This window comes from Eubalaena glacialis, chromosome 4 (genome assembly GCF_028564815.1).
Source record: "Eubalaena glacialis isolate mEubGla1 chromosome 4, mEubGla1.1.hap2.+ XY, whole genome shotgun sequence".
Taxonomy (NCBI): Eukaryota; Metazoa; Chordata; class Mammalia; order Artiodactyla; family Balaenidae; genus Eubalaena; species Eubalaena glacialis.
The window spans coordinates 73,220,612-73,244,756 of record NC_083719.1 but is presented as its reverse complement, the minus strand read 5'-3'; the positions used below and the strand labels follow the sequence as shown (position 1 = coordinate 73,244,756).

At 37.6% G+C, this 24,145-nt stretch overlaps 1 protein-coding gene across 1 annotated transcript in view; it reads right to left on the bottom strand.

Moving 5' to 3' along the window:
- ADGRV1 (adhesion G protein-coupled receptor V1) overlaps window positions 1-24,145 on the bottom strand; it is a 560,722-nt gene that overhangs the window by 93,237 nt on the left and 443,340 nt on the right. Inside the window, exon 86 of the mRNA XM_061188957.1 lies at window positions 2,241-2,398. Coding sequence (XP_061044940.1) covers window positions 2,241-2,398 — 158 coding nt within the window. The remainder of the gene's footprint in view (window positions 1-2,240; window positions 2,399-24,145) is intronic.

Below are 24,145 nucleotides of genomic sequence, written 5' to 3'. Positions count from 1 at the left end.
CATGGGTTCGAGCCCTGGTCTGGGAAGATCCCACATGCCGTGGAGCAACTAAGCCCATGCGCCACAACTACTGAGCCTGCACTCTAGAGCCCGCAAGCCACAACTACTGAGCCCGTGTGCTGCAACTACTGAAGCCCGTGTGCCTAGAGCCCATGCTCCGCAACAAGAGAAGCCACCGCAATAAGAAGCCCGTGCTCCGCAACGAAGAGTAGCCCCCACTCGTCACAACTAGAGAAAGCCTGTGCACAGCAACGGAGACCCAACACAGCCAAAAATAAATAAATAAATAAATAAAATTTATTTAAAAAAAAGAACGAGTAAGAGGAGTAAATTGATGGCATGGTCAGAATGCAGGCTGAATGGTAACTAACCTGGGGATGAAAAGATGGCCCAGGGGTGGACTTATAGAGACTCTTGTGTTATAAAAAGCCTGGACTTTCTTCTGGGCAATGAGAGAGACTTTGAATGATTGTAAAGCTAGAGAGTGAGGGGAGCCACTTTGTTGAAATATAGACATCTGAGAAAATGATATTGGAGAAGAATTAGAACTAGTGACCTATCAGGAAAACACTGTAAGAGTCCAAGTGAGATAATGACTGTTAGTTTGAGTGGGAATAGGGGAATCAGAACTGCCATAATTTTTTTTATTTGAAAAGCTACAATAAGAGTAATGCTTCTATTAATATTTCATTGCAAGAGAGGTTTCGCTAGTTGAGATAGAAGTGTGCTAGGGCTTTTAGCATTATGTTCAACGCTTGAGGGCTGTTTTTCAGATAATCAGAGCATTGTTTATCTACTGTAACCATGATGGATCATATCCAAAAGGCACAGGGGTGATTCAGGCATGAAAGGACTAACTCGTTAGGTTAGGCCCTTATGATGTTATCATTATTGAAAACATGCAAACATTGGCACTTTTATATAATATACGGAACAAAATAAATCTGGTTATTTGGGGAAAGAAACAAACTTTTCCTTCAAAAGAGAATATGCATTTTAATAAAATGAATCTCAAGTTGAATAAAATCATAGCTTCTAGATAAATTCTATACCTCGTGAAAAAGCAGGATTTCTACATTGAATATTGCTTTTTTAACTGAAGAATCTAAGATTAATCATAACCTTAAATAATATTTCTGCCCACATAATAATTGCATGCTAAATGAGAGAGAAGAGGGAAGAGTTGGCTAGATACAACTATCCTACAAACTACCCCACAGACTAATATAAAAGAGTCCCTTCTCTTTACACAACAAGGAAAATCTTTTTGCATCTTCCCTGACACAGTTTAGGAGCTAGAGGCTTTTCTTATATTAGAATGCATCCTTTTATTAGCCTATAAATGACAATATCTATTGAGTCTCTAATAATGTATTAGACATTATTATATTATGTATTCTAGGGACTTCATATATGGTATCTTGCTTAAACTCTGAAAAGCACTTAAAAAGTGAAGAACTTCTCCATTCATTTGGTTTTAGATTTGTAAAAGCTTAGAAAAGACTAGTCTTCCTCTTGGCCCAAGAGGGATTCCCCCACCCCCAGCTCATTAGATTCTCCCTAATATCACTCAAACCATTTTAGAGTGAGTTTTCTGTATGTAGGTGTTTGGTTATTGTTCCTTAAAAAAATTCCTAAGAGACGCTAATCTAACAACAGAAAAAGAAACACATCATAAAAACCTGTGTTAAGTATGATTCAAAGGGAAAAAATGAGCTGTAGTGAAAGCCAATTTGAGCTGGAAAGACTATACTCTTAAGTAACCAGACATGTGTAGCCACTTATGAAACTGTCTGGTCACATATGTTTTTAAACATTTGTCATCACAGTCAGAACTCCACATGCAAAATATAGCACTCCCAAGCATTATGGAGGTTTGTGATGAAGTCTCAGAATCTGAAAGAAATGAACAGATTTCACAGGCTGAACACAGGTTGTTACTGCTTGAGTTGAAGAACACTTGGGGAAGCAGCTCCCGAAGGCTGTGAGTCATTTACTTGAATATTAATATCTTAGGGACAAAACTGGCATCAGCAATAAAACCTGCAGAGCCCTGAAGAAAGAGAGACGTCAGGAAGTCCCAAGGAGCAGGAGAAATTGGAGAACTATAATTTAACTTATGGCTTCAGAGCTGAAAGCTGAGTTGAACCTCACTCCTTTTCTTGATAAAGAATATTCAATGATCTTTTCCCTCCATTAAAAGTCCCTATCTTAAGATACAAATACAGTTTCTTTCAAACCTGCAGCATTTGTTCTTCCTCTGAAGACATCATCATATGCTTTCCACTGTGGCTTCACCTGGTAGGCATGGATGAACACCACAAATACTACCACGAGGCACATTAACGGAACAAGAGCTGCACTGAACAGAGCTGCATAGATGTTTGGGATGAAACACCTGGAAGAGACAAGAGAAGAGATAACTCAGCTTCAACACAAACATTTCTAAATGCACCATGCATTACATCACCGCTTTATACTAGCTCTTTGTATCTAAATGTTGGCAAAAACAACCTTCTGGCTTGCCAAATTGGAGCTCTGTTTGAGTAGAGGCTACATGACTAAATCTAACTCACTGCTTCACAAAGTAGGTTCCATGGAACATGCATATCCTGAGGTGCTCAGAAAATTTCAAAAAAGGTTACGGCCAAACAAATTTCAGAAATGCATACTTGCTTCTCCAGCTCTGTCTTCTTCGTCTAATGAGACCACGGTTTCACTAGGGACCACATGAGGGAAGGTATTGTTTTCTTTTATCTTTTCTTTTTATTTTTTTATTGAAGTATAGTTGTTGTACAATATTATGTAAGTTACAGGTGTACGATACAGTGATTCACAAGTTTTAAAGATTATACTCCATTTATAGTTGTTATAAAATATTGGCTATATTCCCTGTGTTGTACAATATACCCTTGTAGCTTACTTTATACCTAATAGTTCCTACCTGTTTTATACCTAATAGTTCTACCCCTATATTGCCTTTCCTCTTTCTCTCTCCCCACTGGTAACCACTAGTTTGAAGAAGGTATTGTTTAAAGGCAAATTTGAAGATTCCCAGGGCTCAACTCTGTAATTTCCACAATTTTGTTCTCTGCTTGAATGACAGTTTTGTCATTCCTAAGCTGTACATTTCCCTAGAGCCATTCATTCTCTTGAAAATGATGACAATTTTCCATTTAGAAGCTATACTGCATAACTGTATCTATTATTACTGGAGTTCATTTAGATCAATGAGGTTTAAGGTAAACTTAACATTATTTATATATTTTGGTAATACTGAAATTCCACGGAAAATGGTTTTAGAGATGTAATTGGAAGATTTTACTCACGGGTTATAAAAATCATCTTGTTCATATAAAATCTTTCACAAAAAAATCTCAAAACGGAGGACTGTTAAATAGGTTCTCAGTATCTAAAATTGTGCTTCTGAGGTATTCTTATAGAGGACACACCTCCTACAACTTATATGGCAATAATACTTTACAAGAAATCTTAATAGTAGAGAATGTCTCTTGTGAAATATTTTCCCCAACTTCTCCATTTTTTAATACATAATATCTGCAAACCTAGATTGCAATATAGCCAAAAATAATGGATGCCGATAACTCAAGGAAAAAAATATAACTTATTAAGAAGAAAACCTCAAAATCCAAACTATAGGTAATCAGGGGAAACACCCATTCTTGCAACTTGGGAAATCATTCCCTTTGATTTTATGTTTAAAAAGAGATACGTTATTAAAGACTTTACTCAGATATTATTTCTAATTAATATGATCTGCTAAATGTATTCCTCAAGTAAACAAGACACATTTCAACACACATTCTGCATCTGCAAAGAGATGTCAGAATGATGAATTTTCTGACTTTTAGAATTTAATTTGGACAGCATAAAGCCTGAATCCTTCCCTGTACATTCATTTGTATGCCATAAGACCCACATCTTCCAGGTAAAAGGCATGTGATTAAATAAAACAGGCAAACACGAATGGATTTGATCTTGAATATATTTCTGCACTAAAAATAGGGGTCATGTTGGCTACTTGTTTTTATGTACATTGGCTTTAAACGATTTCTTATCGTTTTCACCTGAATTATGGATTCACTGCCACAGGCTGGCTTAAAGCAGCTTAGACAAACACAGACACTGACAAAGGAAGTCACACGGGCTTCGGTGTTTTATTTTTTATCTTGAAAAATGTCATCACAAGTCAATTTCAGGCTGTAAAATGGGGATAATTACCGAATCTACTGTGAGCTGTTTTAGGATAATAAACATTTTGTACACAGTCTTATGGCGTATAGGTTTGGCTCTCCAACATCTACACTTGCCGGTGGCTGGCCATGTTTGGTTCTCACCTCTCTATCTGAAGTGCTTTCCTGAAAACTTTCCTTTATTTTAGAGGAAAACATTTGAAAGGAGGACCTCAATGAATGCCGTGCGATCCTGGTCAAAAAATAAATTGGGCAAAGTGGACCTCTGGGAGGTTAGAAGTAACCAGGCATGTCTGCAGTGGCTTTGGGAAGAGGGGAGAAATTCCCGAAGTGTCATAGCTCTTCACAATCTCATTTGCAATTCTCCCTGTTTGTACAGTGACGTGGCCATGCTGGGTCATTCTTTCAGAGAAAGGGGCAGAAAAATTATCTAATCCTGAAGCAACCCTTTTCCCCTCTGTTTCTTCAGAGCCCTACAAATCGTGGCCTCTCATTAGCATCAGGCTGGTGAGAGTGCCCTAAGTTTGTCCTCCACCTGGTCAGCATGGGGCCAGATCATGAATGAGGAGGGCTTGGGCCCCCAGCACGCCTGCCCTGTTTGCAGCCCCTCCTGCCTTCCTCTCCTGCTCAGGTACTACAGTCCGGCAGGGGCTTCCCCCGCCCACTCCTGTCCAGCTGGGACTCCATCCCAGTCTCCCTCCAACAAAAACTCTCTGCCTTGTGTACTACCTCTCTTAGGGATTAGGGGGTCAGACAACTCTCCTGCAACACTAACAACTGCAAATGAGACAGGGCTGAAAGGGTAACCCACAAGCGCAGGCCGCAGTCAGGGCCCCTACTCATGTGACTTGGGCCACGGAATGCAGGTGGAGCTGGCTATGTCATTCTACATTCTATCTTATATACTACACTTCCTTGTTTTAAATTCTCATTGAACTTTTCCTTTAAAGCTAATACGTATTCTAAGTTTCTGATCAGTCTTGTCTGAATGGAATTTCTACTGATGTAGAATAAAACTTGCGACATACATTTAAAAGTTCCCAAGATAAATGAACTATACCCTACCCTTAAAGGAAAAAAAAAAGCCTCACTAACCAGAATTTTCTTTAGTCCAACTGAATAAGATGTACAGTACATCCAGGTAGTCTGAAGATTAGATCACATGAAAGTGATGTGGGGAGTTAGGAAACTGAATATCATGTTCAAAACAGTTTCTGAAGTAAGGCTGGGAACAAATTCTTGGAAAAACAATGTAATGTAAGAAACAAGCAGACTGAATACTCTGCATACACAGGGCTGTGGAAGCAGCTGATTAACCTGCTGGCAACTATTGCTTCAAGGACAGCTGTGGCAGTTACCAGAAAATGAGACAAAGGCCATGTGGATTTGCTTTCTTAAAAAGGGCGAGGAAAGTTGTTCCTTGTAATGACTAGCTCAACCAGCTTCAAAGCATTCTGGTGACCCTTCTCTCTTTTGGTGTTAAATATTCTTTTGGGTTCTTGTAATCACATGACTAACTTTTGCTGTTCCCTTTTAAAGTTTCATGGGTAAATTTTTTTTCTTATTATAACCCTCAGACAATCCTACTTTATTTCAAAATCTTGCCAGGACTTCATCTTTTTCTCTATTTTAAGCCAGATGAAATGAGTGGATGTTGTTTCACTATCTTCAGTTTTTCCTCTTCATGTCTACCCTGGAGCATTCACAACGCCTTATGTCACTTTCTCATTTAGTAAGATTATTATTACCCCCTCACCCCACCCCGCCCAGGTAGCTCTTTATACTTATTGAAGTGTTTCTACTTGTATCACCCAACTTGATTAAAAAAAATTATGTGGGTGGTATATGGTATTTCAATTTTTTTTATTCTTGTATGAAATCAGCATAAGGAGGGGCTCAGAAGCAAAGAGTCCAGGAGAGACAAAAGCTTCACTTACAACTGCTAAAAATATTGGAAGAGATGCTGGGAACTCCCTGTACGTGAAACTGTAATTTGAGTCCATTTAAATTATATTCTAGAGAACAAGCTGACCCTGGCGCACTGGAGGACATGAAGCAATCCAGGCAGCTGACATGTGCGTTACATCTGGGTTACATAGGTAATGAAAACGGAACTAGGTAATGAAAGAATAATAGATGTTTGTTTCTAAGGTCTTTATAAGTACTTCTCCTCAACAAGACAATGATAATAGTTATGACTCACAGGCTCATGTGCCAACCTCCCCCAGGAGGGGAGATTTCTCTAATGATGGCACCTATGTCACAGTTACATTTGCCGCTCCAACCAGCTTTTTCTTTTCCACGTGGAAACTCATGGTGATGCCCTACTTTATATGGGAAAAAAAGAGATGGTCTGTCAGTTTTATTCCAGAAATTTTAAAATGTATGATGAATCAAGAATTGTTCACTTATTGCAAACTGAGTTCTACTTTGTGTAGAAAGTACAATACATCGATGTATTGGCCCTATTAGTTAAAGAATACAGATGTTATTCATTATGTAGATGCTTATAAATAATATCTAAGCCAATACTTATGAGTTCAATATTCCTTTCCTTGCCCGCTCAATTTACTTTCTTTCCAAAGATGATGTTATTATTTAACACACACTTTTAATTCACCTGTGAATTTATGTATGTATGTATGTATGCATGTATTTCTGTGTATATGTGTGCATTTCCTGTCCCATCCAAAATGACTGGAGAGGTTTAGAGAGAGCCCTTGAAGCACATTCATCTTTTTCTCAGGAATAAATTTATGAAGACATTGGCGTGAAGAGAAAGTAACTGTTTAACGAGCTGCAAGTTAGGAAAATAAATTCTTCTAGAAGTCCTTCTGTTGTAGTGCATACAACTGAATTCTAAAATTCATTTTCCTTTAAACTCTAAACAAGAACAATATTAAGACTAAATTGTAGATAAGACCTACAAAGTGAAATCTCATATTAGGATAATGTATGGACTTAGAGAAGAAGAGGAAGAGCGAAGTATTTTCTTAAACTGAATTAGCTAGTAATGAAAACAATCTTAAATATTACTACTACTGTTTCTACTTCTTCTACCACTACTAACAGTATTAGCAGTGATCATTTACTATGTGCCAGGCATGAAACTCAATCCTTACATGTATTATCACACATAAATATCACAACAGTCCCGTTAGCCTCATTGTACGTATGGAAAAATGACACAAAGTATATGAGGTCAAATGCTATAGCATAAATAGGCTCATTCTGCTACCCCTACAATTCTAAAATTATTTCACAATTCTAGCAAAGACATATTAGAGTTAGTAGGACAGTGTTTCCTTGAGGACTTGGACTGTAATTTTTTAAAATATTTCTCCTAGTCCTTTGCATAATCAGACCCTTAAGAAATGTTTATTTATTTCACTGATTTTTAGCAGTCTTTGAAACCACTCACTTTTAAAAAAAGTAGGCATAGAAAATCCTGTATTTCCTGTGTGCTTAGTTTAATCAAAATCCAAGCAAAATTTGAATATCTATCACGTATCAGGTATGGTGCTGGACATGGAAGGGCAGATGAAGATGCCTAAGGCACGGTCCTTCCCATCAAGAAGATCATAGTTACAATAAGTCAAGCTAATCTTCTATTCAAAGCATTGTTAATTCATCAGCATCATCAACACTACCTGGGAGTTTGCTATAAATGCAGAATCTCACACTCCATGACAGAGCTCCTGAAACTACATTTTAACAAGATCCCCACGTGTTTCACGTGCACATTGAAAAGTTGGAGAAGCACTCTTCTAGCGCACTCATGAGGCATAAAGTAGCTTAAAGTAATTAACAAAATTAACTAATCTTTACATCTATTTGGCAGTGAAGCGAAGTGTAACCCCAAGGAGAATCAGGCCCAGAGATTTTGCAGCACATGGTGGTCACAGCAGCCTGAAGAACCAGAGAGAGAAAAGCAGCAGGAAGCAAAAGGGATAGAGAAGCAGAGACCTGTCATATTTAGAAGCCTGGCAATTAGCTTCTGTCACATCTAGAAGCCTGGGATTAGCAACCTGAACATTCTCGTTACAGAAAAGGAGAGAGAGATAGCGAATAAAGTTAGAGAGGACACAAGTGATCTGCAGACCGGTGGAACAAAACAAGAAGGGGAGTGCTGGGCTGTGACAAGTGTGGATGGGAGGTAAATACTCAATCCGCTGCATCTAAACAACCCTTGAAGGAATAAGGATTCTGTTAGTTGTGGGCACAATAGACATGTTCCATAACTGCCAACACTGCTCAAGGGTTCTGGAAGAGCCTGTGTTCCATATGCCTCTATCCTCACACCCCACCCACAGATCACCCAAATACAGGTGACTAGCTCTGAGATGGATACCTGACCCAAAGACAGCCATTCTTCTGGCTTGCCCCTGATTTATAACTTGGTGACTCTGCTCTAAACGTTGAGCTGAGCCAATCATTTTTTTGCTCTTGAGAATTTCACATGGATAATTGCCAGTGAGTAGTGGGCACTAGAACCATTCTAAGTTTAGGGCAAACAGCCATCATGGAGTAAACACACAATGAATATAGAGAATAAATGGATAGAAAAATGGTGGGGGGAGGCAAGGGTTGGGAGGAGCATTGAGATGTCCCCCACAACAAGAAGTGAGACTCTGTGGTCCCTGAGAGATGAAGAGTGTGGTCTGGTTTTCAGCATTTTAATTCCAGGTCCTCTGAGGTCCAACTACACCTCATTTCCTGCCGATATCACTGCCATGTCTACCAGTTTTAGAGCTCAAATCTACTCCATGGTTAGCATTGCTATCTAATTCTATGCATTGACAAGTGATCAAAGAATAAGAATCAGTCTCACCTTTTAGTATTTAAAATGTATCCACATGCTTATATTACTTGAAAAGATTGAGCTAAGAAAAATGTGGATATATCCAAGCAATGCTGTTTCATCTACTTCAAAAGGAGCAGATATTTTGATTCACTGAATATTAAACTGCCTAAAATTTTGAAGTAGTCAGATATACTACATACACTAAAATGCAGCCTTGTATTGTACACAATTAGCTCATTAAAAACTTAAAGTATTAACAGCGTAGAAAGAATTGATAAAAAACAGTCTGAAAATCATGATACCCCCAAATGACCTTTTCTTTTTGTTCTTTTTCCAAGAAACTCAAGTCTGAGCAGTCTGTCCCCTTAACAACTTGATGATACTGTTGAAATCGGTCCAGTGGACAGTGCTTGTCAACTGCGCTCCAGGTAGGCTCCAGTGAATCAAGCCCCTTCAGAATTTAATCAGAATAAGGTCTGACTTGTTACTTTTTGCATGTACTAATGCTCTATGTCCTCATAAAACAAAATTGATAGGTACTGGAAAATGTCATTGTCCTAGAGCATTCAAGGGTGTCCTCCTTAACCGCTTGCTTACCAAGCCTCTGAATGGATGGCTAAAAAGTTTTTTTCTGACTAATCCTATCACCTTCTTGTATCTGAAAAGGTGATAGAGGTGACCGTGGGAATACAAGATTAAAGTGCAGGAAATATTTATCTTTTTGCACCCCCCATCTTCATTCACAATTGCACTTACGGACAACGATACTCAGAAAATACTCATTAATTGTAGTATCATAGACCAGCTCTAACAACCACCCAGTATGAACATATTAAGGGTGTTTAGATATCTTAAAACACATCTTTGATGTGCTAACCCATTACTCTGAAGACCAACATCCTTAAATATTTGTTCAATAAAAAATTCAGCACATCAGATTGAACTGGACTCAGCAACAGAGTGAGGAAAGCAGGAAGGCAGATTCAGGTGAGGCTAATCCCTCATCACACAGGCAGGATGAAGTATCCATACTTTCTGATCTTAGATTGACGTTGGAGATATAATTTTTTATTTTTTGTGCTTTGAATCTGTGATTTCAATAAACTCAAAACATTTAGGAATAGTTTAGAAGAAGTTAGGGGCTATGTTTCATGAGAGCATAAATATTCTCTCCTTTTCCTGATTAAGACTATGTAGACTTTGGAATACTGCTCCCTCCACAAACAGTCTTAGAACACACTTGTAGTGTTTCATTTAGAGCCCATGGAAATTATGAGAAAGGTAGAAGTGCAGGTCTATGCTTACAAAAGTGTCACTGTGGCCACTCTATTAATGATATGGGTGTTTCAAGTGGCAAAAAATCCTGACAGCAATGGTAATCATTTTTCAAAAGGGCAAAATCACTTGGTAGAAGGATCATCTAACTTTTTTTTTTTTTAAATTAATTAATTTATTTTTATTTATGGCTGTGTTGGGTCTTCGTTTCTGTGCCAGGGCTTTCTCTAGTTGTGGCAAGCGGGGGCCACTCTTCATCGCGGTGCGCGGGCCTCTCACTATCGTGGCCTCTCTTGTTGCGGAGCACAGGCTCCAGACGCGCAGGCTCAGTAGTTGTGGCTCACGGGCCCAGCTTTTCCGCGGCATGTGGGATCTTCCCAGACCAGGGCTCGAACCCGTGTCCCCTGAATTGGCAGGCGGGTTCTCAACCACTGCGCCACCAGGGAAGCCCAGATCATCTAACTTTTAATCGACTATGTACTACTAAACAGTAGCCACATTACACTGTCCTGAAGATTAGGCCCACAGATTTCTCTGGCTTTATGTAAAAGTTGCAGATACTCCAAGAAAAAATGCCTAGAGCATTCCCTGTAGGAGTGAATGCTCAGTTATACCCACATCTTGTATCGTCTATACTCACATTAACATTTATAACACATTGCAATAAGTAATGTTCCTAAATATTGACTTAAAATCACTAAGAAATTGTTAGTTGAAGTTAGTCATACCCTGTTTAAAATACACTATACACTTCCTTGTGCTTTCTGTAAAATTGTAATCCTGGAAACAACAGTGTTAACTTTTAACTATTGAGAAAACAGGATAATGTTAAGTAGATGAGGTGATAACGTCAATTATTTCAAGGTCATTATGTCAAGTTGTAGATAACATAGATATGTCTCAATTCCAATACTCACTCTGTTGCTGAGTTCAATTCAATGTGATGTGCTGAATTCTTTATTGAACAAATATTTAAGGATGTTGGTCTTCAGAGTAATGGGTTAGCACATCAAAGATGCGTTTTGAGATATCTAAACACCCTTAATATGTTCATACTGGGTCGTTGTTAGAGCTGGTCTATGATACTACAATTAATGGATATTTATTGAGTATTTTTATACCTCCTGCAACGTTGCAGTTACAGCTGGAAACTTAGCAAATGTAAAAGGCATAACTTCTTCCCTGAAGGGTCTTGGAGCAAGAGAAGTACAATGCAACAATGAGAGAACATTATAAAATCCCATAATACACTGCCAACATGTGAGGGGTATCTAATAAATGCTTAAATGGTTAAGAAATACAGGCCAAAATATCTGGGGGAAACGAGATAGAGTTTATGGATTAATTTCAGAAAAGGAAGGTAAAACTGGAAGCAAATGGAGGCCAAAATTCTGTCCACTCTATGGGGAATCCCCAGCTTTGATGGGAAATGACACATTTCACTTTCCTTGAAGTTTTGAAATCTTAAGGATTAGATCATACAGATGTAGAAGCAACATTTGAAAGTCCGAAGTTGGAAAGTCTTACACTAGATACCAGATACATAGATATAAAATGATTTCCTTTATGATTTATGTAAAGAATTTTCTCAAAAGAAAATGATGTTGCTATTGACAATTTATGTGCGGAAAGAAGGACAGAGTAGGAAAAAGTCTCTTACTGCATCAGGATAATACTGCCTACAAAAAAAAGAGTGTACTGTTAAGAATGAAGGCTCTGGAAGCAGGCTGTCTTGAGTCAATCCTAGGTATACCTTTTACTGACTCTGTGACCTGGGCCAGTATTGAGCTTCTCTATACCTCAGTTTCCTAAAAAATAAAATGGAGTGAACAACAGCATCTGCCTCATAAGAGCGGAGTGAGAACTGAATGTAAAGCTCTTGGATGGGAGCCTGGAACACTGTAGGTGCTCAATAAAGATATTTATGATGATTATATATATATCATCTATTACTAAGCTCCAAATCCTCTTATGTCTATACAAGATTTAACCTGTATTTGAATAAAAAGAAGATACCAAATAGTAGAGAGGGAAGTGTGAACACCTAGCACCTTTTTTATCTGTTAGGGAAAAGTGCTGAATAGTACGAGTTTAACGATAGAAAAGTCTTTAAACTGCGGTAGTCAGGGAAGACTTCATGGAAGAGGTGGGGTTTGATAATCAGCTTTTTCCCTCTGGAATTCCTTGCCAATCAGCAGATACTTAGTGTGATTTAGTCATGCAAATAAGATGATCCGCCCTTGTCCACAGAGGCTCTGCAAGAGGGGAAAGAGGAAAACTTTCCCTTTGCAGCTTTTCCGCATGACTCATCTGTGTTTCTGCAAAACCACTGTTGAAACTTGGTTCCAACTTGAAAAGTCAAGGTAATTATGGGTCATTCAAAAAGAGGCAGGTAACCCTCAAGGAAGTCCAACATAACATTATTGCACTGCCACAGGCTGACAAACAGGCCTGGCCCAGAAGTGGCAGCATCAGGAGGCAGAGCTGGGCTCAGGGGTTTCTCTAGGCATTTGAACGGATGGTTTCTTACCTGCTGTCCTCTAAGGAGAAGGCAAACAGTTCTGGAGGGAAAAGGCCAATTAGCTGATGGTTTTCTAGAAGAGGGAGAGTTTCAAGCCACTGGGAAGCCCACAGTCTGGATGGGGTGACTGCTGAAGGACTCCCAATGTTGACTATCAGAAAGCAAGGCATTGTGAATGTCCCATCAATCTGACCCGCCCACCAGAAAGATAACTGTACCTCCTCCTTTCACGAAGGCATTTTTTCTTCATAGAATCTTAAAACTAGAAGAAATAATAAAGGTCATTCCACCCTCACTCTAGCTGTATGGGTGAAGAACCCAAGAACCAAGGACTTCTGAGGCCTGCCCAGAACCTGACTGTCTAAACTCCTAAGTCAGTGTTCCAAATGAGGGTCCAAAGCATAAGTCAGACTCAAGAAAAATAACCCCAACGTTTTCAGGGGCCATATTTTGCTAATAATCTAAAAATTCCTTTTGTAGGAAGTGTCCCCAGTGTTTTATTTTACCTTGCATATGAATTCCCAGGGGCTAGGGGACTACTGAATAAATCATAGAAACAATAAACATGCATATTTCTGAATATAATACTCAATTGTAGTGACCCAAGCAGCTTAGACCTTACTTATCCCTCTCATGAAAGTTTTTAATGACACCACATATTAAGTTTTTGCAACATATATTCATACGAAAGAATAAATTTCATTTAGTTAGAGATATAGCAAAGATATGAAAAAAGGCCAGTGAATCCAAAGATATGAAGAAAGGGCAGTGAATGGCACTCTGTCATTCATAAGCTCCCCTCCCACTGAGGAACTTCCCACTCTCCAAAAAAAATTGGCTTCAGTTGAATTAATACTTTATCCTAAGGAATTTATTTTTGACAACAGGATGTTCCTGTTATTTTCAAGTCCTGTAATTTCAACAACAGGATTTCAGGGCAGTGAAATGAAATGGGAACAGCAGAGTAATATTAATTTCTGAGCATAATCATGAATGTATGAGAAAAACCCAAATAGTCCAAAACCTGTCTTAAAAAAATTAAGGCTATCTCCTTCATGAATTTTCTGAATTTCTTTTAATTAAAAAATATCATGATCTAACATGCAGTAAAGATTTTTTTTTTGGCTAAAATTCTTAACTTTTTCATTGTAGCCAAACTTCTTAAATGTAGAGCTGGGCCAGCTAAAGTCTTCAAAAACTTCCCTTTATGATGGTATACTAGTGTATTCTCTTCTTTATTTCTTATTCTCTCTTTCTTCAAATGAAAGTTTCATGTGCCACAAAATGGAAATAATTTTAAAAACATGCTGAAAATGCAAGAGTGTGATATACATGCTGTCTGGGAGGGTATCATGTACTTTTATGATAAAATCTTACCAAATGTCAAGACTGTTCTTCATAACTCATTTGAAGGCCTATTACTCAGGTGTGTGGAGAGAGGAGTCAGGAGATATCATCTCCTCTAAATCAAACACTTGCTTGAAGATTCTGCTGCCTGTTATCACTAAAAAGAGAGACTAATCTAACTGGCTTTGATTATGGGTGAAAATGCATCAAAACCCACTACTGCCTGGGACATTCTAAATGGAAGACAGGAAGAATATGATGATTTCACAAAACAGGGAGTGAGAAAGTGAAGTGCTTACAGATGTGGACTCTGAATCAGATGAGCCTGGCTTTGAACCTCGGCTGCTACTTAATAGCTGTGTGACTATGGGCAAGTGAAGTTACCTCTCTGAGCTTCAGTATCCTTGTTTATAAAATATGAATAAAATCTATTTTTTTCATAAATGTGTTGTGAGAATTAAATTAGATTAACTTGATTAAAGTGCTTAGCACAATGCCTAGCATGTGGTAAAGACTCAATAAAGGACAGCCGTTACCATTCACTTTAGCATGTGAATTGGTTAAATTACTTTGCTGAAACACTGTAATGCGAACTTGTGAATAGAAATTATATGTGGCATTTAACTGTATTCAGATTGTTTCATGTATTTGGTTAATATCACTGACTTTTTTTGTTATAGCAAGCTTATCCACAAAGTCATCATCACCTCTAACTCAAGGTCCAACACCATTTCTCAGAAGAGCAAGCATTTCCTTTTACACCCATAGCAGTGACTTGAATCAAAAAATTAAAAATAGTGCTACCATATAACCCAGCAAGAATTCCACTTCTGGGTATTTATCCCAAGAAAATGAAAACAGTAATTCAAAAAGATATATGCACCCCAAAGTTCACTGAAGCATTATTTACAATAGCTAAGATATGGAAGCAACCTAAGTATCCATCGACAGATGAATGGATAAAGAAGATGTGGTGTATATAAACACACACACACAATGGAATATTACTCAGCTATAAAGAAGAAAGAAATCTTGCCATTTATGACAACATGAATGGACCCAGAGGGTATTATGTTAAGAGAAATAAGTCAGACAGAGAAAGACAAATACCATATGATTTCACTTATACAGGGAATCTAAAAACCAAAACAAACGAACAAACATAATAAAACAGAAACAGACTCATAGAAACAAAGAACAAGCTGGTAGTTGCCAGGAAGGGGGAGTGGCTGGGTGAAGTAGGGGAAGGGGATTAAATGGGACAAACTTCGGTTATAAAATATCAATAAATAAGTCACAAGGATGCAATGTACAGCATAGGAAATATAGGCAATAGTATTGTAATAACTTTGTATGGTAGCAGATGGTTATTAGATTTATTGTGATCATTTTGTAATGTATAAAAATATTGAATTACTATGCAGTATTCCTGAAACTAATATATAGTGTAAGTCAATTATAAAAAAATTAAACAAAAAACAAAAAACAAAATGTTAAAGCTCTTGGTCAATATTTAGTCATTTGAAAGCTAAGACAGACATGCAATCTTTAAAAAATATATGTTTAAATCTTCAATTGGTACTGCTGAGGTAACCCAAAATTGTTTGCACTAAATCCTAGGTTTAAAACCACATAAAGGTCAGGTGTGATGAAGTCTTCATGTTGGGATGCAGACTGCCTAACTGCTTAGGGATGTGTTTCCCGATGGCTGCTGTTTTGAAGGGTAAAGGAACACATGCCATCACAGTGGTCTCCTTTGTTACGACTAAGCTCTTATTTTCACAGCTATGTTACTGTCCTTGGAAGACATTTTCTTTGGCAGCTGAGGCAGCTTTGTAAATAAGCTGCCTATCATGTTATTTCAATACCTGGGTAATAGTAAATAGCATTCTCAGGGTGTTTTTCCCCCTACTTTCCTCCTCAGCAAAGAGGTACTGGACTCTCTTTATGCTTCTTTATTATTCCTATAAAATACGAAAGTTTAACTAATGTTCCTAAAAGGGTTTTAAGTAGTTTATAAAGACATATAATCTACATAAGATAAAATAAAAATGAGAGAAACGAGGCAAATAAAAAATAAACTAAGACTGCATCAGGAGTGGGGTATCAAAGTACTATTTGCTAAAAATGAGCTATACATTCATTCCAGTGTGCTTTTTCCAGCAGATGTTTCAGAGGCATGCACACATGCACGCACGCACACACACACACACAGTAGTTCAAGAGAAGTACAACTCTTTCCAATATGAGAGCAACATGGTTACTGTGTCATACAATGGTCAATGTTCTTGCTACATGTTACATGTTACAATGTTCATGTTACATGACTGCTATTCATTCATTCAACATACACCTACTAAGCAAAAACTATGTGCATGCTATTTGCCATGCTATTCATCAGTGATGAATAATACATGCCTCGACCTGGAGAAGATCAGAGTCTACAGTGGAGGAGAGGCTCGTGCCAAATTTTACTGCAACGTGTTAAATGTGATAGCACAGCCACCTGGAGGGTGGCGGGAGCGCAAAGGAAGGCGTGAGTTATTGTGTGCAAGGGGAGTAGGATGGTGAAATCATATTTGCCAAGAAAGAAAAGAGATGAGAATCGAGAAGGACATTTGTTACTTAAGTCACCTGATAGGAAAATAATTTGGACAGTCTTGGGAGAGCCATACTCCCTTTCCCGGACAACGGCAAAGAAAAGGCAATGCTCAAAAACTTCTCAGCTTTGTTTCCTGTTGCTTCAGGAATCATCTGTGCTCTTAAAAAGGAAGCATGGTCTGAGATTTTTCAGGAAGATAACATAATTATGATTAATCCTTGTTCCTCTGGGGCTATAAAACTTTCAAGGCCAAGGATTTGTGTATAGACCCTGATTTTGGGCATATGCAGGGACCAAAATTAATAACTACATAGAATTAAAACAGAGGCTTGATTGGTCCAAAGATACAAGGACTGTGTATTTTACTAATTTTAGAAAAAAGGCCCAGAGTAAAAGAGAGACATGTCATTTCACAACCCCTCCAATACAGTTTGTGTGAAGGATAATTATGGAAGAAAGTTCAAGAGAGCTGCCATATAAGAATTTCAAAAGAAGCCCAGACACTCCAGAAATCACAGCAGCCTCAGGAAGGAAGCAGTTACTGAACCAATGCTCTCTTCTCAGGACCCTTCAACCCAATGGACATGACAAGATGTGATCCATAAGATCAAAGCTGAGTGGAGGGGGCTTGGGAAGTGGAGTAGAGGTATAATTCACCATCCCTTGAAAAATTCCACTTTTGTTAACTGAAAACTAATCCAAACTTAACAACTGAAGAATGTACTAATATTGGATAAAAAGTAGCAAACTGAAGAACACTGAAGAAGCAATATTTCTGGAGGGAGAAGAGGCCTTTGATACTGCTTTCCCCCCCCCCATATCTTTTCAAGGTAAATTTGTCCTTGATTGCTAAATAAAAATTTTTCCTAAACTATTAAGTGGAATCTGACATAGACATCTTTAACAAGTCACAAGATATTTAAAACGCTAGGTCTAAAAGCTAGACTCTCCTGATAGCCTAAAAGAAGTGTCACCATCAGCATGTAAAGCATCTATCTTGTAAAGAAATACGGCAGAGCTTCTCCTGTATGTCAATGCTTTCAACAAAAACAGAGTATAAAACACTACAGTCCATCTAATAAATGCAATTACTATGCAATTTTGAAAAGTCAGATTCTAAGATGCATCTTTTTGAGGAGAAAGGATCAAGAAAATAAAGAGGCTATCAGCCTATCACACACTCTAATATCAGATGTCTTATGCTTTGTAACTCCCTTTCTTTAATCCTTGTAAAATCTCACTGCAGAGGTCCTGATGTTAATATTTGCATTTGCTTAGAGTTCTAACTGGAGCACTGTCTCTGGCCTTCCTTGATATTAATTAAAAAAAAAAGAAAAGCAAAGCCAACAAGTTCGTTCAGTAGTTTAAGTGTCATCTTTATCAAATGAACAGTGCCAAGATACCAGTCAAATAAAGATCATGAGTAGTTCTCAGTCTATGGTTTGGTAAAATGTTTAGGATATTATTTCATCTTTTATAAGAAAGAAGCTTGTATAAGCCAAACATAAAGCCAATTGCTAATGAAAACCACAATGAGCTTCTCATCATTATAAAAAATTCACTCACTATAAAAATGAGGATGCTGAATATAATTTTCAGAAGTCAAATTTATTTAAAACATGCATTTAATCAGTATCAATATTTAAGGGTTGACATTCATACACTTAAAAGTCAGGTTTGGCATTTCTGGGTGCCACATGAGTCCTTTCAGGGTTTTTGGATTCCATCTCCTACTGTATTAGGTACTTTTGCACACAACCTTTAGTTTAATCCTCATGACAAATCCATAAGACTAGCAGTGTTTTCTCCATTTTTTTCATTTAGTGAGTACTTACTGAGCACCTATTAAATTCCAGAGACTGTTCAAGGCTCCAGGACTAGAGCAGTGAATAACCACCACAACAAAAAGTCCTTGCCCTTCTGGAGCTTACTTTCTAGTGGATACTGCTTTTTCTTAATTCTTTGTTATCAACCTTGTCCTGAGCTAAGTTATTAGAAAGAAATTAAAAAGTAAAAACTTCCTCTTAGACCACAACTGGAATCTGACATGGATACCTGAGAGAAAGAAAATATGAAAAAAACACATTCAAATAAATAAATAGATACTACATCTGATGGTGATAATGCCATGACGGAAAATAAAATAGGATAAGGTCACTATGAAGTTCTGGGAATTACTAATATTACATGAAAGAGTCAGAGAGATATATCTCAACTGAGATATGAGATTTTTCTAGAAACAAATCAGTGAACTGAATGTCCCTTTCAAACAACAGGAAAAGATGGTAATATTCCAGTATTATTACCAACATGTTGTTGTCCTGAACAAATTAATGCTAAGTCTTGAAATGGCAGAATATCACCCAATGAACACCTTACTCTACTGGAAAAAAATCCTATCACTTTATTTCTAAAACATAAAGATCCTCATTGTCACCATATGTACCCAAATGGGTATGGTTAATTATTTTTCTAATTCTTTATCAGCAGGATCTGGAGGAGGACATCTGGAATTCTCCCTGACAGGCCAGCATGTGACCCATGTCAGTAAAATAGTTGCACTGACTATCTGATAAGTCTACAGATTTATATGAGGCATTTTGAGACCTCATACACTGTATTGTTTTTCTCACTTACAGTCAGTTTATATCTTTTGCCTAAAGCATTCTCCCTTCAAAAATAATCAAAAGACACTGGTGATTTGAACCTTAAATTTGCCTGAGGGTGACATTTTTTTCTATCTTATTTAGAATCCAATTCATTTGATTATAGTCATCCCTTAAATCCCAGTATTTGCCTAAGCACAAGCTATCCAATAAATACTTTGAATAATAGTATTTGTTACAAGTCTGCATTAATACATAGGGCAACGAGTGTCCATATGTGGCCATTTGATGTAGTATGCATGTATTTACCTAGTTATTTAATTTAGTTCATTTTGGAGTAATTGTGATTATTTTGTGCTTTAGAGAATTCTGATAGAAAGATCCATTTATCTATAGAAATGTACTCTAATGTAAATATCCTTTTAACACAATGTCTTCTTCATTTATTCTGTCATCAAATATTTGTTGAGCACCTACTATATATATATATATATATATATATATATATATATATACACCAGACACCATTCTAGACTCAAGGGATATAACATTACACAAAAATCCTTACTGAGATTACATTCTTTTTGAAGAAACAAAGAGTTAGAAAGATGAGATAAATATAATATATAATATTGGGTGGTGATCAAAGCTATAATAAAATAAAGTAGCGAATAGAGATAGTGAAAAAGATGGTCAGGAAAGGCTTCTCTGAGGCGTGATATTTGAAGTGAAAGAGCATGCCATTGGAGGCTTCCCTGGTGGTGCAGTGGTTAAGAATCCGCCTGTCAATGTGGGGGACAGGGGTTCGATCCCTGGTCTGGGAAGATCCCACATGCTGCGGAGCAAGGAAGCCCATGCACCACTACTACTGAGCCTGCACACTAGAGCCCGTGAGCCACAACTACTGAAGCCCGCGCTCCTAGAGCCCATGCGTTGCAATAAGAGAAGCCACCGCAATGAGAAGCCCACGCACGGCAACGAAGAGTAGCCCCCGCTCGCTGCAACTAGAGAAAGCCCGCGTGCGGCAACGAAGACCCAATGCAGCCAAAAATAAATAATACATTAAAAAAAAAAAGCTAAAAAAAAAAAAAAAAGAGCATGCCATGGGAGTATCTGAACGAAGAACATTCCAGACAGAAGGAACATCAAGTGCAAAGGTTTTGAGACAGGAATAGCTGTAAAAATATGTAACGCATAAGTGTTATTTACTAAATGCTAGGCACTCTTCTCAGTAGTAGAAGGGTAGAATGGGCGGAATAACATTTAATCCTTAAGAGGTAGTACTAGTATTATCATCTCCATTCTACAAATGGGGGAATCAAGGCACAGAGAGGTTAAATAATTTGTTCCAGGTTAACTCTAAGAGGAGGCAGAATCAGAGTCTGAACCCAAGCAGTTGGTCTGCCTCCAGTGTCCCTTCTCTAACCACTGCACCACATTCCCTCTCTCAACAAGGGGGCTCTGGGGGTTGGGCACTGAGTGAAGTCTCCTTAAAAAGTTGTAGCAAGAACTTCCAGAGCTTCAAAGAGTATTGCTATCAAGATGTAAGATATTGGCTTTAATTTAAAAAATTAAGATTTATCAGCTTGAACCAACATAATACTTAATATAACTATATCGGGAATAGAAATTCCTCTAAAAGAATAATGAACACAGATGGAATTTTGTCCAGGCTAGGGACAACTCTACTGTATTAGAGTCAAAAACACTCCATAGGCTTACTTCTTTGATTACATCTGAAATAATGAAGCAGAGATGAAACTTCGGTGCTTCCTCTCAAAAGAGTTACATCTGGTTTTCCCAGATGGTGAACAGGAAATTGCAGATAAACATTGGACTGTGGATAAAGCAACCATAGAAAGCTCAGCCTGTTGCTGAGCACACATTAATAAAAATGCTTGGGGGTTACTATTGGCTCAAACTATAGCTTGTTTGTTCTCTTGGGAAGGAAAAAAAAAAAGCCAGAAATCAAGTTTTAAGGATCTCAATAAAGAGTTGGAACGAAACAGTGAATGCTTTCAGCACTAGGAATCCCATGTAAAAAAATAAAAATCAGGCTGCCTTCTAGGGTGCCTCCCATTATGGATGTACAAGCAAAAGTTTATTAAAGTCCTGACATACATAACTTTAGAAATGCATAAAGGAAACAGGAAAGAGATTGTAGGGTATTATTTTTAAAAGTCTGCTGTATTTTCTAATGCTGACATTTTATTCAGATTAAATTATCTGGATTTAATAGATAGCTCTCTGCAGTATGATTGGCTAAAAACCAAAATGCATCATGCTGAAGCAGCGTAACATTTGCTTTAATGTCCAAGGTGGTAGACATGTCTTGTGAAGTCCAAATGGACAGCTCTGGCCCAGCTGTGAATGAAATAAAACAGTTTTCTTTGTGGCTGTAAGAAAGGTGTTATTTTTTAATATACCAACTGTACTGTGATGCTTAATATAACCCATTATCACTTACGGTGGCTCCCAACAGCATGATTACTGGATTACTTTATTATTCAAAATAAAAGTGACTGTCTGTAGCAAAGCACAATCTTTTCATAATGCATTAACTACTCAACTGATTTCAGAAAAGTTTAGGCAGAGCTTGGGGTGATCTTTGAACTGAATGAGCATGTCTTCCTGGGCCAGTGGTGTAGATTAATCAGATTGAAGGTAAATCGGTAAAACTGACTAAGAACCTCAAGTTTAATTGCAGTTAAATAACTTCCTCATTTCTTTATCCTTAAAACTACCTTCTAATGGAGACCTAATTTTAAATACACAATTCTCAGGACTTCCTTGGTGGTCCAGTGGTTAAGACTCTGTGCTTCTACTGCAAGAGGCGTGGGTTCAATCCCTGGTCCGGGAACTAAGATCCCACATGCTGCTTGGTGTGGCCCCCCCAAAAAAAAAAGAAGAAGAAGAAAAAAGGAACCACAATTCTCAAATCTAAGATGTTCCTTATATATAAAGAGAAAGGAAAACATATTAAGCCTGTATTTATCTGCATGTGTGGAATTTGTTTTCAGAGCATCGCGAAAAAGAAAATTACAAATCAATCTCATGATGGTATTAAGGTAGGGATTATATTAACCAATTGGAATGAATCTTTCAAATAAGAAAGAGCCTGTGAAAACTTTCCTCTGACTCCAGGAAATTTTCATATTTTAAGCAGGTTCTAGCCCTAGTTCTGCCGTAAAGAGGTTATTTCACATTGGGCAATCATTTAACATGGTTAGGCCTCCATCTCATTATCACTTAAATAATGAGATGATTATAGAAGGAGAGCTTAGGTAGAAGACGGGCCTTCAGTTTCTTATTGTAACCCACATTCTATCACTCAATTCCATTTTAACCTGGATTCAATATTAAATCTATTTATAAAGGTGCTATGAACATGTGCTTTTTATTTAGTATAATTTATGATATTAATAAGTGCCATCTTTCATAATTATTGTTAAAATGAACTCTTAGTTGATGACAATAATAGAGGGAGACAATGGACCAGACAGAGGATCCAAAATTGCAGATAATTAGAAATTATATCGTTTCACATTGTCATTAATCTTTTACTTGGATGAATAGCATATCCTGCTTCTATTCACTGAAAACACAGTAGCTAGAAAATTGGCAGTCTAGGCATCTGTTGTGCATGATGACAACACCAGCATAAATATAATATTTATTTGGCAGATCCACAAAACAGATTCCATACACAGATAATTAAGAATTGAGTGTATTGGGTTTCCCTGGTGGCGCAGTGGTTGAGAATCTGCCTGCCAATGCAGGGGACACGGGTTCGAGCCCTGGTCTGGGAAGATCCCACATGCCACGGAGCAACTAGGCCCGTGAGCCACAACTACTGAGCCTGCACGTCTGGAACTTGTGCTCCGCAAAAAGAGAAGCCGCGACAGTGAGAGGCCCACGCACCGCTCGCCACAACTAGAGAAAGCCCTCGCACAGAAACAAAGACCCAACACAGCCAAAAATACATATAAATAAATAAATTAATAAATTAAAAAAAAAAAAAAAAGAATTGAGTGTATTATACAAATTTGCATCAACACACATTTACTCAGCAAATATTTTAGGGTCTATTATGCTCCAGCCCCTGAGATGCAAATTTGCAAAACACATGATTCCTGCCCTCAGGAAGCCTATATTCATCTAACTCTTCACTCTGACTCTGAACAGCACAGGGTCCTCACCAGTCAAACATATTAGCAGGAACGCTATTTTAAAAGATTTCAGAAAGGCTTCTGATTCATTCCAACGCTTTATTAACTCTTAGCTAAAAATTTCTCTATCTCAAATCCAAATGTTTCATGCTTCTTCTCAAACTTCTTGTATTGCTTTTTTAATCTTGAGTACAGATGCATTTTTTTCTGAATTAAAACTATATATATATAAAAGTATTCAATTTCTCTTTTACTGCTGCAATATTTTTACATATTTTATCTATCTCAAAAGGCTTTGTTTTGCATAGACAAAGCACTACATTCATATTATTGATTTTTAAATTTCATTTTCTACCCACTACACATCTGTGTAAAACTCTTCTGAATCTTTTCCAATTTGTTTTCAGTCTATTTTTTTAGTTGAAGAGTACCAGCTTAGATACAAGCATCTCATTTAAGGGTAGTAAAATAGTAAAACTAAATCATCATTCCCATATTCTATACATAGTTGTTTTTTTAAAAAATAAATTTATTTATTTATTTTTGGCTGCGTTGGGTCTTCGTTGCTGTGCACAGGCTTCCTCTTGTTGCAGAGCACAGGCTCTAG